This window comes from Egretta garzetta, unplaced genomic scaffold (genome assembly GCF_000687185.1).
Source record: "Egretta garzetta isolate BGI_Z169 unplaced genomic scaffold, ASM68718v1 scaffold34, whole genome shotgun sequence".
NCBI lineage: Eukaryota > Metazoa > Chordata > Aves > Pelecaniformes > Ardeidae > Egretta > Egretta garzetta.
In genome coordinates this window covers 5,084,511-5,102,378 of record NW_009259586.1, presented here as the reverse complement: position 1 = coordinate 5,102,378, position 17,868 = coordinate 5,084,511, and the positions used below count along the sequence as shown (strand labels likewise).

Here is a 17,868-nt window from a genome sequence, read left to right as displayed (position 1 = left end):
CTATGATACAGGCATTTTTGGTAGTTGCGAGTAGTAACTGTTTGTACAAATGTTTTTTACTGGTTCGTTTCAAAATAAAAAAACCCCTCTGCCATCCTGTTGGTGAGGGCAGCCTGGTGTGGGCTACACCTCGGATACACAGTCCTGGAACCAGAAAATCAACACAGCTTTAATTTCAAGTAGAATTCCCCTGGAGAAAAGCTTTCGTGCCATGCACTGCTAAGGAGTGTATTCCTCAGCAGGGAACGTTCTCTCAAAGCATCCGATCCACTCATCTTCATCTGCAAGTGCATCGCTAATTGTCAAACTTTCGGAGTCTAAACTGCATGTTACGGTGGGGGCTGTGTTCCCTCTCCAGCACTCTGGAGGGGAAGGGAGGTTAAACATGCAGGTTTTAATGCTGGAGGAGAGTGCACGGACCAGGTATGTGGTAGACAAGATTTATCTATACACAAATTTAGGAAAGAAGAGGGGACAAGGGAGAAGGGAAAGGAAAGAAAGAAAAGAAAGAAAAGAAAACAAATCAGAATTACATGCACTATACATAACAATAAGGATAAATGGGTACTGCAAACCAAAATGCTTTGCTAGTTTGGGCTGTGGCAATGCACTAGTACTGAATTAGTGGTGGCAATAAAAGGAGCCAAGCAGAGAGCACTTGAGCAAGCAGAAGTGCCGGGAGTGTAAAGGGAATTTTGCCTCTTTAAGGACTAAGTTTCACAGTGTCTGGCCATCTAGATTGGAATTAACAGTAACAGCAACACTGCCCCGTTGCCAGGAACAACCTTACTGCTCCCTTTGGGAGGTCCTTGCTGCTTGGGAGGGAGCATGCCCAAGGCAACACCTCGATAACCTTTGGAGGGACCCGGCCGGCCCGGGAAGCCTATCGGCTCACTGTCCCAAAACTATTTTCTCTCTGAATGTCACTCCAAGAGCACGCTCATGTCACTGCATGAGCAGCGAGAGGAGGGAGGGGAACAAATTAACTTAAACATATGAAAAGGTTTAGAAAAAGAACCCTTCAAAGATAGGAACAAAATTAGGCTGAGGAAGATGGCTAATGTGGTAATTTATTCTAGATAGATCAGTTCAAAAGGATGGGTCTGTTATTCATTAGAAAGCAAGAGAGAGTGGTTATGAACTGGAATCATGACATCAATTAGTTTCCCCATTAGCAGTGATTGGGGTAGCTGGCCAGCCCTGTGCAAATGAATACATGCAAGGAATTTCTTATGTCAATTTAGTATTACAGACTAATGTAATTGTTAACCTTGGTACTTCACATTCATTTTTGGGGCTTAATGAATCAACTGTCTAATTTGTCAATGTTGATTAAAGGATGAAAGAATGAGGGTATTTTCATGCAGGAAAGAAATTGCTTTTGAAAAAATAGAACTGATCTATGTTGTGTACATAAAATCAGGCATGAAACTACTGAAGAAAGCCGAGTTTGGGAGTCAGACATGCCTCTGGTCCTGGTCCAGCTGTGCAATGAAATATGCTTAAAAATGTGAGAGTGAAGCACAAGTTTAAGTATTTTACTAAAAAAGATAAATTTAAACTTATGCTTCCAATCAACCAGAGTGGAATCTTTGATTAGATCTCTTAGATCTTTGGCTGAATCAGGATTTAAATCAATGCCAGGCAAAACCCAGAGATAAAACCAGTTGCAAAATAAAATGTGTTCTGTTTTGCATATACTCAGACTTTTCAAAAGCACACAGGAGATTCAAAAGGATCTTAATTTTCAATTCTCACTGTAAAAACCAGCATGCTCTCCATGATGGTTTTGCATACGAGATATCCAGCTTCCTTTAAAGTTCCCCCCTTTTGAGAAACCAGAAGAGCCGGAGGAAGGGTGGCCTGGGATGGATTCTGCTGTCCCTGTATCCTTTCAAGCACTGAGAAAATCACAGCAGTTAAGAATTGGTTCTTTAACCCCAACAAGCCCCTGGGGAACATTTGGCTGCATTTATGAAGAGGACTGAAAAAAATAAAGTGCTAACAATGTGGAGAACATTTAGGCATGTTGCCAAAGGAGATGATACTCATCACGCACATTCTTTGGAGACTCCTGGATGGCTTTCAGATCAAAATCCATCAACCTTTTTGTTATTTCTGTAGGAGAATTACAGTTCTCTGGAGTTTTCTCTGTGAAATCCTCCTTGAATTTAAAGCATGGTTAACCTGGAAACACAACAATATAAATCCTCAGCAGGTTCATGATCGTAAGCCTGCTTACCTGTCTGCGGAGCAGCCTTTCAGCAGAAGGAGAGTGCACCTGCTGGGAAACCTGGGGTTTGCTCTCCCTCGCCAAATGGTCATGAGCTCTGATGTGGTGAAAGTGGTCTTTTGGAATTTGCAGGAGAGAGCTGGTGTCTGCTGGCTGCGACTGCACCGATGCCTTTGAACCTTGCAAGAGGGAGAAGAAACAGAAACGTGACATGTTCATCTGGGGATTGCGTCCCAATCTCAGTGACCTTTCAGAGCATTTTGGACCAGACAGGCATGGCACAACCACTGAATTCAGCAACTGCCTGTCCCTGATTGGGAAAAAACTCCCGCCTACTAATAAATTATTCCAAAATTGTCTATTATTTCATTTTTCTTGGCATTTTCCCCTGATACAACTGGGACTAGCTCCTGTTAAGAACAGAAGTTTATGAACTACAAGTTCATCTGGACTGGCAATTTCTACATCCCTGCTTTAGGGCCAATAACTTCGCAGGCAACCACACATCTTAGCACCGCAAGGAGCTGACTTTGAAAGCCCCTAGCAAAGGATGTCTCCATACCTGAGCATATGCAGAGACTGACTGCTGGGACCTCAAAACCAGCATGCACGCTGGAAATGAAGCAAAAGGGAATGGCACCTGGCAGCGTTCAAGGCTAGTTTTGCAAAGCATCCCAGGAGAAGGAAACACATACTCTCCAGCCTCTTCCTGACCCTTTGCGGTTGCTGGCTACTTCTTCTAAAAGGTTTGAAACTCTGCATGCTCCCCCCGCCACAGGCTCAACATTTTTCAAAACAATTCATTTAACCTGGACCGCATCCCAGAGAATCTCATTTGTCCTGGAATCCTTCCCAGAACAACAGCCCCATTACGAAGGAGTATTCAAACAAATACCTCCTGCAAGTGCCAGTGTTTCTGACAACAAAACCTTTCTCAGCTTGAAATATTATGGCTTAGTTGTGGTGATTTATTAGAGGCGCCTGGCACCTTTTGCTGTCTTCACAGCACTTTATAATATTACAAACTGTAAACAGGTAGGGGTGACTTCCCCTGCCCTGAAAAGCGTTGACATTGTAGGAGGAACAGGACAGTGATGCATATGCCAGGATTTGGGCACCTTACCCACCTCTGAGCACTTTGGCCTGCTTAAGACGATTGGAATTTCACCAGCGGGAGAAAAACACAAAATGTTTAATTGCTTGATGTGGTTATGAATAAGACATCAGCTTTACCTTTCCAAAATACTTCTCCTACATCTCAGTGGAACAGTTTTTCCTGTGGATTTATAAGGGTGCAATGCCAGCCCCTGCCCAAGCCCTGACTGTCGGATGAGGCTATTCCAGTCTCCAACCTGGAAGTGCAGTCTTGAAGAAAGAAGGGACTCAGAAATTACCCACTTTTTGGTCAGGTTGACGTAGTTTTTGCTCAAGATAAGACAAACGCATCTGAATTAAGGGTCAAAAATGCAGCACTGGAAACTCCCTCTGTAGCAAAAGGGATTCTCTTGTATGGTCAGGGATTATAACTCCAAGGAATTTCTTGGCTGTTAGAGCATGCCATAAATTCTGGCTCTGCTGAAGGCAATGGGAGTTTTGCTATTGAATTCAGTGGGATTTGACCAGGATTTTAGCTGCACCTTTCCCGTTATGTGCAAAGATTCTTCAAAGGAGAGCTCCCTACCTTGGAAATTTTGTATTATGGCAGTGCTTTCTCACAACTCATCTTCCTCCGTTGTGTCCGCATATTTTTTTTCTGCTGTTCAACAGTCACTATTCATCCAAATTCTTATTACTATGCAAATTTCAACATCTTATTTCTAATCTGTTCAAATCTCCTACCATTCTGAACAGTGCTGAAATTATGTTCCGCTTAGAGGCTTTCAAATGACAATGCTTGTAAAAACTTCTCTGTCTTATCTGTGACAAATGTCTAAAATGATGGCACGTACAGAAGAATTAGAGGCAGCTACATTCACTTACCAGCAGAAGGTAACCCCTGGCAGACAGAGTAAGTGAAAGCACATTGATAAGCACTGGGAAGCAGCCGCGAGTACAGGTACAGAGGTGCGGGTAGAGAGAGAGAGCTCTTGGTATCTGCAAGACGCCGTATCTAAGAATATCTCTGAATTTAGCTCTAAGGCATCTATCCCAACCACGCACACTGGGAAGGAGAATTCTACGCTTTCTCATTTTTCCATGCATGTCATGCTGAGATCTCTCTTAATTCAGTGCATTTATGTTCATTTTACAGGCATTTAGAGGCACCGCTTTCCCATCTTTCACAGATGTTCCCATATAGAGCTTCCAAAACCTGTTAGAATAGGGTCTGCTGCAAAAAAACAGACATGAGGAAATATTTTTCTGCTGGGATTTTTGCTCTGGGGCCATAAGTAGCTCAGGTGAGATGGATGGAGCCCAGGCTGTACAGACTGTAACCTTCAGGGAACCAGGCTGAGGGACAACCAGCACTGAGCCAGGCCTAACGATGTTCCCATATAGAGCTTCCAAAACCTGTTAGAATAGGGTCTGCTGCAAAAAAACAGACATGAGGAAATATTTTTCTGCTGGGATTTTTGCTCTGGGGCCATAAGTAGCTCAGGTGAGATGGATGGAGCCCAGGCTGTACAGACTGTAACCTTCAGGGAACCAGGCTGAGGGACAACCAGCACTGAGCCAGGCCAACTGCTCACTGTCACATTGCCAAAAAGTTCAGAGGAAAGGAGTTATCTTTAACAGCCTGGACTTTGTAAGCTGGGGAGGGTCTTTGCAAAGCCATTCCACTGGTCTGGACACCGACACCTGACTGGAAACTGATGGCAATTTGCTGCCTCATACTGAATAGCTTGGAAAATCCCAGCTATTGCTATATTGGAAAATCCCACTCTTGTCCCAGCTGGCAGATGTGTACCTGACTGGGACTTGTGATGTGCCGGATTCTTCTCGCCCAGGGAGGCAGGGCAGGGGCTGGAGTACGGCGGCTGGAACATGTAGCTGTCATTTGGCAAAGAGTGGGTGCGCCCCACCGAAGGCTTTCTCACGCTCAGCAAGTCCTTGCTGGGAGACAGGGTCAGCGTGTCGTCTTTGGAGCGGAGATCAGCCTACGGGGAAAAAACCAGTGAGGAAGGAAGACATCATGGGGTGGGAAGAGGAGAAGTGCCCAGAAACGCTAGCAACAGCCATTGCAATCAGTATGGCACGATGGGCATGCACATCGTCAGTATGTTGCACGAATGGATCTACCAGGAAGCTATACCCCTCCTTTTGTAGTGTCAATAAATTGTCACACAGAATGAACCACAGAAACAGAGGAAGCAACACTGGAGTAATAAACCATGACTATTTCGGGGATATGCAAAGGCGGCATCATGCCTCAAGGCCAGCAAAGGTCACATGCTTCACATAAGTTTGATCCTCTGCAATAACAGTAAAGCTCTCTCTGTGCCCTCATCAGCAAGGCAGACTTTTGCAAAGGTGAGGAGTTTCCTCTGCTAACAATTAAAAAAAAAATAAAAATGCAAAAACTAGTTTACAGAAAATATCCTATATTCTGGCTCCCAGCACAATTTTATTGGTTTTTCTTCTCACATAATGAACAACTAAACCCATTTTATTGGAAGGGATACCTAAACCTACTTCAGGGTTAAAGCCATTCCCTAATTAGAGGGATCTGATGCAAGTGAGGGTTATTGTATATATGTTGACTGTGGAGCTTTTACAGCCAAAATGTTTCTTGGAATGGGCAGCACCAGAGGCAATATCAGATGAGGTGGATTCAGGTCTGATTTCATAAGGAAATATCTCTGTCCCAAAAATGTTCTTGGGTGTTACTATGTTGGATGGTATTAGCAGAAATGGAAGCAAAGTCAACTTCCCTGGATATTTCTAATGAAAGAATTATTTCATCTTTAAAAGGTCTCCATTGAAAAACACAGAAATAAGATGTGCACTGCAGTCTGACACAGTATATTGCTGATCATTTTTGGAAAACTTATTTTCTGACAAATCTTCCCTTCACTCAGTGCATTACAGGTTTTCTGAAATTAACACTGAGATTCTTTTCCCTATTTTCTCCTTCAGTCATAAACCCAAAATTTCACTGTGGCGTTCTGTTTGCACAAGAAACACAATGAGATTGAAAGGAATTTACAAAAAGGAAAAAAAAAAAAGGAGGAAAAAAAGAAGAAAAGGAAAAAAAGAAGACCACTTGTAAATTTAATGAGGGAAATGGATCTGCACTGTCATGCAGCATGAGTTTCAGTCCTCAGGAACCTGCCGATTTGGATGTAGCCTGGATATAGCCTAGATAAGATAGACTGCAGTCTCCTGATATAGCTCAGGGAAGGAGAACGAAACCTGCGCTGGTAAAGCTGAGACTTTGGGTTTTGGAAACCTCGCTGTTTCTCCCTGCCTTTCCCTTATGAGCACTATGTTTATGCTATTTAGCTTTCATATTATTTAGCTTAAAGCAAAAAAGATGGCCTGAAACCTGAGATTTCAAATTCAAAACCATTTGGATCTGAACCCGAGAATTTGGAGTCAACATCCTACCCAAACCCAACCTCTAATGAACCTTTAGGTTCATTGACAGGATCCAATACCATGGCAGGCTCGTTTCCACTTTCTGATCATCTTGGGGCAAATCCCATGAGGGAACTTCATGAAAACCATTTAAAATGGCTGCAAAATGATCTTCCGAGTCCAGCTCACAAATGGAGCAGTGGGAGCACATGACTTTTTGGTTCACTGGTAGTTTTGAAAAACATGTTGTTTTGGCTTGACTGAAAATCAAATCTGAGTTTTCCATGAACCAAAAAAAAAAAAAATCCCAACCCAAATCTATTTTGAGTCAAACAAAACACTCCGAGATATTTTTCAACTAAAGCCGTGTCTAAACGAAGTATAAAAATATTGCATTTAGAAAAGATTTCAATGAAAGTTTGCAGTCTTTCAGGAGTTCAGGAAATTGTTTTGACCAAAGCACCTTGTTGGTATTGACTCAAATTCACAAAATGCTTTGTTCAACCTGGGTTTGCTTTTTTTTTTTTTTAATTTTTTTGAGAAAAACCATCTCCCTTGGCTCTACCCTTGAGGCTTTGCTACGCTGTCAAACAGGTTTGCCTAACCTGATTCAAAGCTAGAAGGGCTCTCTCCTCAGTCCAGCTCTCCAGGCTAATTTTGAAACAAAATGTCCCATACAATGTTAAATGTGGTTTACAAAATCTTTTGCACGTGATGCCATGAAGCATGATGGGAAATATTGTCACGGTTTAATAAGAGATGTTTCCCAAATAAGTGCTAATTAGGATGACAATTGACTAGAATGGCAGAAAAGTTATCAACAACACAAACATCCAAAGGCAGGGACATGAACAACAAAGAAAACAGGAATGATCCAAAAATGTTGGAAGAGGAGTTATGTCTGTTGTACAGCAGAAAAAAAAGCACTTGGACTGCTACACAGCTAAAAATGTCTAATGTTTCAAAGAGGAGATGGTTAAGGCAGGGTTCAAAATACTGGGTACTTCATTCAAAAAGACACAAAGTAATCCAAACTTTTTTTTTTTTCCAGCAGGATGACTGCTAGTAAGAATTCACAAACCAAGCAGCATCTCGGAGCGATCCCCCATCTGATATTTGTAAAATAAACAGTCTGGCACCAATCATGCAAAAAAGCTTTGCGGTGCCTGTGTTCATAAGGACAAAAATCCATGACAAACCCAAGGGTTGCCGATGACCCCTCAGCAGAGGACACATGAGTCATTAGCTCATGGGTGTCTCTTCCACGCAGCATCACTGATTTGTTTCAGATGGGGAGGAAATTTCAACCTTGACGCTTTCCAAAGCAGTTTTTTTTTACTATTTATTTTACTTGTAGAAAACACATTGGTTTTACATTGTTTTTACGCCAAAGGAAAAACAGAAATAAATACTCATTCCTCGCAAGGAGCCTCTGTGGACAAGAGTGATAACAACCCAGGACCTAATGGCATTAAGGACAATGTCCTGTACAGGGGGAAGGTTGGTGCTATTTGGAAATGGGCTTGAAAATGCCATTAGGCAGGCATAGAGAGGTGGAAGCAGTATTTCGAACCCTGTAAACATCAGACTATACAGCGACCAGTGTATGTACATTGCTTTCCAGAGCATTAAGTAAGTGTGTGTTAGTATCATCAGGAAAAGAGTCATCCGTCAGAGCTAAGGACCAGGACTTTTCAGAGAGAATATCTGACGTCAGAGACAGAGCCTCCATCTCAGCTAGAGGGATCTAAAGGGAGAGATGATTAAGCATAAGAAACCAGGACACAAATCTTTAGGAAAAGAAAAAAGAAATTATCATAATCTAAATACTTCTAGACACTAAAGCAATGTCCCCCCAGTGGGAGATGCTACATCATGCACATTATTACTGGGGACAGAATGTTAAAGAAATATAACAAAGAAATGATAAAAAAAAAAAAGAGCGGGACATTCATACTTAAATGCTTACCAATGAGCTGGGAGGGAGTTTAAAACCATACACTAATGCTAGCATTGTATTTTGTTGTTCTCCTGTCTAGATGAAGAAGCAAAAGTAATATTACTTTCATACTAAAGATATTTATCCTCTTGGCTATGATCAAATAGAAGAAGCTTCAAGATCTTCTGACTTCTCTGAAGCTGCTCCTACCCAATAACCATGCTGTTCTCTTGGCTTCTAAGCTAATCTGGTTGAGTCCCTAAAGATTTCCCAACACCAAAATAATTTTGCAGGTGGGGTACAGAGCATGCCTTTCCTTGCACTCCGGGGAGGTATGGGGACCTCCCGCTCCCTGGGAGGCAGGAAGGACGATCATCAACTTCCTAATGGCTAAACTGGGACAGGAAGAGACTTAAGGCTTGATTCAAAGTCTGGAAAGGCCAACGAGTGCCTTCCTGGTGACTTCAGTGGGTTTTGGCCTGCTAAAGAGCCTCCAGTGCCTGGGTAAGCACCAAGAACTGTCCTACTAACAGGACCACCTGCGCCTTCCAGCCCCCAAATGCCACCCCAGCCCCCAACAGCCTCCTCTGGCCCTGAGCAGACCCAAGCTGGGAATGGGTGCTGCGCTGCCGCATTGACGCTGTACCAACACGTCTTGCTGAAGGCATTCAAGTGATTGACAAAAATCTTTATCAAAATATTGATGAAGCTGTCTCCCTAGACACACAGCTCTTTTTATAAGAAATGTGAAACGTCACTTCAGATTTGAGAGAGAAAGGGGAAAACAGGGCCTGCAGCGTCTCCCCCAGAGCAGTATCCCTGGCACCACAAGGAGGGATGCTTGCCCTGAAGTGCAGGCTTGGTCCTGCCCAAATCCCCACCTCAGTATGTGTCTGAGGCTGGTGGCCGCGGCAGTGGGAGAGTGGCACTGGGGACGGCATTTCATCGGGTGACCTACGGACCTGGCTCATGCTTGCAGGGGCCTCCTGGTCTGGACAAGTCCCAGGTGCTTCCTTTTCATTTCTCACTGTGCTTTTTTTTTTTCCTATCCTCTATGCCTGAAAAGTCTTTCAACAGCAATATATCTTCCAAGAGAAACCACAGAGGCCCAGATCTGTTGCACTTAAGTTGCCAGAGGGCTGGATTTTCTCACTCTTAGAAATGGCATTGCTGGGATGAAATAAACCCAGTGATGAGTGAACCTTGAGAGGCTCAAAACTTCAGCTGAGATAAGGAAGAGGGTCGGGCTCCTCTCATCTAACCTTGGGTTTGATGTCTCCTCTAACACAGTCGTCTGCTGGCAATGGATGAGAGAGACACTTTGGAGGAGCTCCTGATTTCATACGAGGCTCCCCAAAAAAGCATCGCTGCAAGAGGAGGGTGATCCCTAATGGGGACGGGTTCAACCCTTCGACTGGAGCCCAAGCACACGGGGAAGGGCTGCGCTGGAGCATGGTGGACACTGGCAGCTCCTGCCTGATAGTGCTGCTCTGCTGGGAGCTGCGATTAATCAGGTTGCTTTCAGCAAGTCCCAGCGCTGCGCTAAATTCCTGACTTGCCTGAGAACATGACAAATGGTGTGAACAGAAAAGCCAAAATGTAAACAAAACATCACACACACACCCCCCCTCTTCAGCCTCCCCTCTCCCAAAATTGAGTTTGAAGCCATCAAAACATGTTGGAAACATTCAACTGATTCATACAGGTTTTAATTATGGGGTGGAGGGGGAAATAGCCTAAATTTTAAAAGAAAAAGCCATTGCAAACTGGAATGCTATATTTTTTCATTAAAAAAATGTCAAAACAAAACCATTTTTTTGCTGCAGCAGCACTTTCTGGCGAAAAATGTTGTGACCAAAAATTTCCAGCCAGCTCTCGCTGAGTTTCATACTGACCCTCTGCCTTCCCCACCAAAGCTACCGTCTCTATTCCGCCAGCAGTTCTTAGAGGCAACCACTTCTGATGGCTTAGCAGACCTCAATCTGGAACGCGCTACACAGCAATCAGAGGCAGACATGATAGCCCACTGTATAAAGATCTGCAGTAGGATTTCATTTCACCTAAGCTTGTTCCTTTCCTCTAATGAACCACCAAGTTGGATAATTTAGAGTGTCGGTGAGCTCATAAATAAGCACAAGAAAACCTCCACTATTTTTAGCCAGAAAGGAAAAAAAAAAAAATAGATCAAGAACTGCGGAATTTGCTCAATTCCAGCTGCAGGAAAAACCAGGTATGCTTGAATTATTATTATGGTCACTGCTGTGATTTAGGGAAAATATTTGCTATAAAGAATAACACGCTTGAGAAAGTAGGTATTTTATTCTAAGAAGTAAATGAACTAATTTTAAACAAGTATTACAGCCCCTGTTCAAGAAAGCACTGGAGAAACCGATTACTTCAGCACATCATTAAGGGCTGCCTCACCTCCTAAATTCAGTTTAGATCAGAGGCGAGGATCTAGTTTACAATGACCCACTTGCAAGAAGCCTCTTTAGGAAAATCATTCAACACTGGATTTTCCCGCAGTGTAAGCAGGCACAAAAGGTAGACATCATTTTCTGATCCCCTCAGGCTCTGCTCTGGGAAAACCTCACACCGTACTCCAGGCTCTGCGGACATGTCCTGATGTTGCCGCGGAGCCCTGCTTAGGAACAAGAAGCCAAATACAAGAACCCCACTGAAGGATGAAGATGGGATTTTGTTTTTTACAACGCTCATGAATAGTAAATCCCAATGAAAAACTCCTTACTGTGCTGAGAAGGGAAACTCGGAGCCTGTACTTTTCCTCTTGCATTGATACACAACACCATAACCCAAGATCTTGTCTCAACTCCCACAGAAAAAGCCAAAATGACTTGTGCTTCAAAATCCCTGTGACTGCATTACATAAAGTAAAGAACTTTAACTCTCTATTAAAGGTCTCAGTCAAATCAAGTTTAGATGGAGACTTTGCAGGAAATTAGGAATATTAACCTGGTTCTCAGAGTTGTAATATTCGGGAGCTGGGAGGGCATAATGATGGCACACAGAGCCTGACAGGTTGTCCATCAGCTTCAGCTCTCCTTCCAGAGACTCCTGGATCAGCAGTGATATGGTAGACAGAGACAGAGAGAACAAAAAAAAAGGACAGTGTATAAAACCCAACAAACAAAAGGAAAAAAAAAAACCACAACAGAATTGGGGGGGAGCAAGACGGCAACGTTCAGGGAGAACAGCAGTAACAGAAACGACGGGACGGGAGAGGAGAGGCAGGAGAGGAGAGAGAACAGTGCAGTAATATCACGGTGAGCAGTGACAGCTTTCTCAGACATTGCTAGAGACGGGGCCGACGCCGGCTGCCCCGGGATCCTGGCTGCTCCTGCTCAGGGCCCTCCCTGGGGACAATCCTCGCTCTCAGCAAACATGACCGGTTACTCCTGGGGTCTGAGCTGTGTAATGGGGCCGGTATGGCAGCACCTGGGCACGTGGTGCTGTGAACGTCCACAGAACACTGCTGCTGTAAGGTTTCTACACCCACCGTCCACGTGTTGGAGCAAGACCTAATATTTGACACCTGAACCCATATCCAGGGGTCACATAAATGAACATAACCTGACTTCTTGAAGAGAAGCTGAGCATGCTGTCCATAAAAGCTGCAGGTGCCCAGGATGGGTACACACCAGGTCACTAATTCGCATGCCAGACATGGGTTGAGGTGCCTCGGTTGTCGTGGCCAACTTCAAACCAGCTGGCTACAGCACAGACAACGGGGGTTATACAGAGCAGGGTCTGGCTTTCGCAGGCAGCATGGGAGCCATTTAAGGGTCGCACCTCTCACGTAGGGAATGCCTGCTACGTACAATGAAATGAGGACTGTCATTACAGTCAAACAGCACACAGTGCAAAAATCCTGGGAAAAAGGCAAGCAAAAGAGCATGCTGACCACATGTCCTTGCGGGGTTGTGTCCTGGGAATTGTATTCCTCTGCTGTCATGCTCAAGCATCAAATTTTTCCTGAGGATTTTGGCTGGGAGAATAAATAGTCGGAATAAAATCTCCCGGAGGTTTTTGAGGCTTCTGTTTGAGCGAAAGAGCAAGAAACACACTCTGGAGATCGCAACTAGAATAAGCCTTTTCCAAAGCCACCTTCAGAGGGGGCAGGTTGAAGAGACCGAAGAGCTGAGGGTATCCTTCCCACCGATTTGCAATTTCTCTCTTTGCTGGTGTGAGGACTGATGCAGGACAGCGGTGCAGTCTGCCACTACTCTGCTTAGCGTGTACAACAACAGTCGGGACATGGTGTTTTTTCCTAGAGGACGTAATGAGTCTGGATTTCCCCATATTGCCCTGAACTCCTTTTTCTTGTGCCAAAGAGCAGCTTTGGACTCCATCTCAGACATCAGTGACTCCTAATGGCACCAGAAATTTCCAGTAGCTTAAGAACAGAAACACAGCTTAAGCAGGGATTTACTCTTTTTCACCCTTGGACTAAAGATCATAAATGAGTTTTTTATGCATTAGAATACTCATTAGTCCACCCCAGGCAGAAGCCAAGATGTGCTGTTGTGAAATCATGGTATAATAAAAGCTAGTGAGGTCTGTGTCGAGTTTAACCCAATTTGCAATCAGCTAAGACTATAAAAAGGCTGGACCGTTTTTCTTGTATAATTCCAGTTCAGTTCCCTCCCAAAGGACCTGTCTGGGTCTTGACCTCACCTCTCTCATTCCTCAAACTGAGTCTTCATCCAGGAACTGTGCTTCAGAGAGACTTGTTGCAGCTCGTAGCAGCTACCACATTACAGCCCTGCTCCAGCACAGCTCCTGCCGGAGGGAGTTTTGTCACCAGTTCTGGTGAGCTCAGGTTTGAGTCCCCTCTGGATTATTCTAGTGTTAAAATAATCTTTCCTTAAAAGCTTGATTGTGGGGATGGATTTTAAATTGAGGCTACATAAAACAAATTTAATACTTAAGCAAAGATGAGCCCAGTTTTATTCCTCTTTGATGTCGTGGTTCATCGTCTGCGTTAGAAAAGCAAACACATTGTGCTCATGATTTTGCTATCACAAAGGACCTTGCCCAAACTCTGGATTAGAGTAAATTTGGAGCTAGCTCTGAACTGGGTGGCTTGGGCACATCTCCAGAACAAACTGCAAAGCTCTCTACCTCCGAACAGATGCGTCAAGGTGGTCCAGAGACCTGCCTGGGGTCTCCTCCCTGGAGCATTGGTTCCCACACCACGCAAGGGGCAGGCAGCAGACAGCGAGGAATACAAGCCCCAGATGTATGGTTACACCCACTCCTTCATTACCGACGCGTGCATGTCTCCCCCTAGCAAACAGACAGGTGAAGCCCTCTTCACCCTCCAACTGAGATTCTCACCATAGGGTAAACTAATGAGAGCTGAGAATCCACCTTGATTTGCATGGGATTGGTACATCCTCGGGGGCTCTCCGGTCTCTCTCCACCAGCGCTGCCTGTCCATGCAAAGATGTCCGAGGGGCTGTGTTGGCCAGGGCTGATTGTCTTCATTTCCATCTCCAGTTCTGCCTCGAGCTCTGCCTCCTCCTTGGCCTCCTTGTTGCTCTCCTCCAAGTGCTTCATGAGCACAGCGATCACCACGTTCACCAGGACAAACTGGGCCGTCAGCACGAAGGAGACGAAGTAGATGGGTGAAATGACGGTGTTGTAACAGGTGGATTCCTGGTCACAGTCTCGCAGCGTGTCCTGGAAACAGGGGGGAAATGATGGAAGGATGTGAAGATGTTCCCGCATGGACCTTGGTCTGCCGTCTGGTCATCGAGCTGCCATAGGTTCTCCTTTCATGAAGAAAACTGAGAAGACTGGGCAAATCTAGAATGGCAAAATACTTGCCAGTAAAACCTTACATTTCTGTTAGTCACCACAAGCAGGCTCAGAGGAAATTGCCCTTGGGGCGTGCAACAACAGACATCGATGCCCTGCTGCCCCTAAGGAAAGGCTGGGTTACCAGGTTAGAGACCAAATGCACACGGGTGCAGCAGACAGATCCAGGGCCAAGCAGCTCTGACCCATCAGCTATCCCACAGCAGCTGGGCTTGCAGACACTCCTTCCTCAGGTTCGGACCCTGTCATTAAGACTTTGGCCACCTAACACCCACCATGGGCTACAAATGGCCAGAGAAGCAATTCCTTTGAGTACCCTGTGTATTCACAGACCAGATTTCTTCACAGGAGCATGCCTTTATGACTGTCCCCTATGAGAGATTCTCTCAGAAACCTGGGGTTTCCCAGGAAAAAAACCCCACACAGTAACAGCAACAACAATAATAATAGTAACTGGAGACTTTTAAGGAAAAAAATAAAACTAATGCATGTCACTGAGCTGAACTCATGTTTTACTTGAGAGATGAGTCCCTTTATTTTTTCCCCTTCTTTTTAAGTTGCTCTCTTAGGTTAAGAAAAAGGAATATATGGAGCATGCCAGGAGCCTGCAACCATAGGCTCCGCACTGGTGGGAGGAGAGAACAGAATTAGAGACTTTGCCCAGTGCACGAATGAAGAGACCGGCTCACTGCAGGACGTGAGTGTCCTGGCTGAGCATCGTTACTGCTCTGGAGCAGGGTGGATGGCTTCTAATGAAGCAATTACAGGCAGTAGTCATTTTTCATGGGTCTCTTACCTTCATTATCCCGTTCCAGTTGTCTCCCGTGGATACTCGGAAGAGAGTCAGAAAGGCCATCCCAAAGTTTCTGAAGGTGGCGTGCCGTCCCAGCCCCTCACAGGGGTGCGTGTCGTCGCACTCTGTGGGACCAAGCACAGCCTTGAGACCCCTGCTCACCCACCGCTCCCACCCCTTCTGCTGGCACGGGACAGGGGAAGACTCACCAAGGTCTCCAAACAGCTCCACTCCAAGAGCTGCAAATATGAAAAACAACAACATGAAGAGAAGACCCAGATTCCCCACCTGGAAAGAGAAAAAGAAATGGGGGGGAAAAAAAACACAAAAAAAGAACATTCATTGATTTTTTTGTTCCAGACCTGTTTCTTGCTGTATTCTTTAATCCAAAACTTAAATTGCTTCAGGGGAAAAATGACCTCAATGTGAGGACTGTATCTCAGACTGTGCTTCGGAAGGGACATGTGATTCTCTAACGACAGTAAAGATAAAATGATTAGCATTCCTCTGCAATAGGAAATTAGCTCTGGGCCAGAGGAGATCTGGTTTGATATGGCAGTGGGTTACCTGCGGCAGTGCTTGCATCACGGTGTCCAACAGGGCTCTCATCCCTACAGCCATCTTCAGCAACTTCAACACTGTGGAGAACAGGTTCGTAATATGGTAACAGCAGCGTTAGCATGGAGGCATAAACTCAGTCCCTCTCCCAGGAGCCACAGATTACAGGAAGAGAAATGTGAAATCATATCAAGTGTTCTCCATTAGCTGCTATAGTCCCTGGCCCTTTTACATCGCTCCTGGTTGCTTGGATACTATTAAAATCCCGTGAACAGCAGCAGCATCTATCCTGAGACTTGGGGAAAGCGTCATCGTTCTGCCTGGCTCTTCCTTTCCCCACTTTTTCTGTGTTGGACCCATCTCCTTCTTCCTCTGGTTATCGTGAGCCATTGCTTTCCCAGCCCCGGGGCTACTTTCCCACTTCCATAGGCTACCCACTTTCATACATGATTCATTGAGGAGCTGATTTACACAGCTCTTCCAGATTGTTGCATTTGCAATTGGAAAATGCATATCTTTTTAATTCTGAAAGGGATCCAATGCACGAGAAAAACACTTCCCCTCCCTCCCCCCTTTGAGACACAGCAGCATTTCATTTCTCCTCCAGTCCCTTCTTTGCTTAGATGAGGGCTGCAGCCGTAACAATTATGCCTCGGAGCACAGCATTGCCCTTCAGGAGGGGCTGGGAGTACTTTATTAAGGGCCTGAGCACTCACATTTTACATCTTTGTCATTTGGCCCTGAGACCTCCCTGTTCTGAAAAATCCGGCCCTGATGAAGCTGGCTTCCCAGCTCAGGTACGTGTCGTTACAAGTCTGAGGGGACAGATGGATGCAGTGACGAGGCACGCTTTGTCACCAAGTGGTGAGATGTTAAGCCCCATGGGAAATTAAATTTATTAGATGCTTGTCTTTTAAAGCCAACATACTCGAGCTTGTGTTCTCTAATCCCCGTTAGAGACGGCTTTGATTTGACTGGCATATTTTTTCCAGGTACATCTCTGGTAGTTACAGCCACAGCTATTGCTCCTTTATTTTTAAGGTCTCGGCCTTCGAGTCCTCTTAAGATAGAAACACATGGTCAGTTGGCTCAGCTTTTTGGCTCCTCGCAAGTATTTTCCCCCATTGTTCTTTTATTTGTTTACAGCCTGTTGATGCCAGAACTATGCACATTGTGATGGGGCTGTGCCCCAGAACCATTGCCCAATGCTTAACTCTCTACTGGAGGAGACCCTGCACCTCAAACAGAAGTCAATTCTGCTTTATTCGCCTCACCTCGAGCAATCCTGAGAACCCTCATGATTCGGATAATAGTGGGGTTAATTGGTAGCGAAGCGTTCACCTCAATCTCTTCCAAAGTGATGCCCATGATAGACAGCAGCACAATTGCCAGATCTAATTGGTTCCATCTGGAGACAACACAAAATGAAGTTTAACATCTACTAAGAAGCTGGTGAGGGGAGGTAACTCATTTCACACAAATTCCAGTCATTTCAATGGTTCTAGCACTCAAATGAATCTGCAGCATTTTTCTGAGGGTATTATACAAAAGCAGTTATGTTATGAAATCATTATAACTAATGCATCTCATTAGAAAATCAGCCAATTCCAAAGATATTCTTGACTGAGAGGAGACAGAAACAAAGGCCGGGTAGTTTTCTACCCAGAGGCTGCAGACCTCAGGGGAGACGCTGTAGTATCTGCCCGGCCACTCCTAGGCATGACACTCGTGGACCTCAGCATGAGACCTGTCCTAGAAAGAACCGGACCCCGTGCCCAGCCCTTGAAACAAAAATCACACTGGGTGAAGTAAGGATCCCAAGGATTTGTGCCAGGTCGGAGGGAGGCATAATCCCAGCACGGACACCCAAAACATGGGGAGAGGGGTGGAACCATCCCCTGGCTGCTGAAGGGCTCTTGTCAAGTCCTGCTCAGTGCCTGTGCTCTTGGCATTAACACTGAAGGAGGAAAAAATGGGTGGGGAAAG

General features: G+C 45.0%; 1 protein-coding gene across 1 annotated transcript in view; it reads right to left on the bottom strand.

Annotated features, from left to right (window-relative positions):
- The window catches only part of CACNA1G (calcium voltage-gated channel subunit alpha1 G), a 106,919-nt gene that overhangs the window by 2,849 nt on the left and 86,202 nt on the right, over nucleotides 1-17,868 (bottom strand). The window contains exons 30-38 of the mRNA XM_035893303.1: nucleotides 17,157-17,290; nucleotides 15,892-15,962; nucleotides 15,534-15,612; nucleotides 15,328-15,449; nucleotides 14,042-14,393; nucleotides 11,664-11,797; nucleotides 8,364-8,498; nucleotides 5,142-5,331; nucleotides 2,243-2,412 (exon numbers count right to left, since the gene is read on the bottom strand). Coding sequence (XP_035749196.1) covers nucleotides 2,243-2,412; nucleotides 5,142-5,331; nucleotides 8,364-8,498; nucleotides 11,664-11,797; nucleotides 14,042-14,393; nucleotides 15,328-15,449; nucleotides 15,534-15,612; nucleotides 15,892-15,962; nucleotides 17,157-17,290 — 1,387 coding nt within the window. The remainder of the gene's footprint in view (nucleotides 1-2,242; nucleotides 2,413-5,141; nucleotides 5,332-8,363; nucleotides 8,499-11,663; nucleotides 11,798-14,041; nucleotides 14,394-15,327; nucleotides 15,450-15,533; nucleotides 15,613-15,891; nucleotides 15,963-17,156; nucleotides 17,291-17,868) is intronic.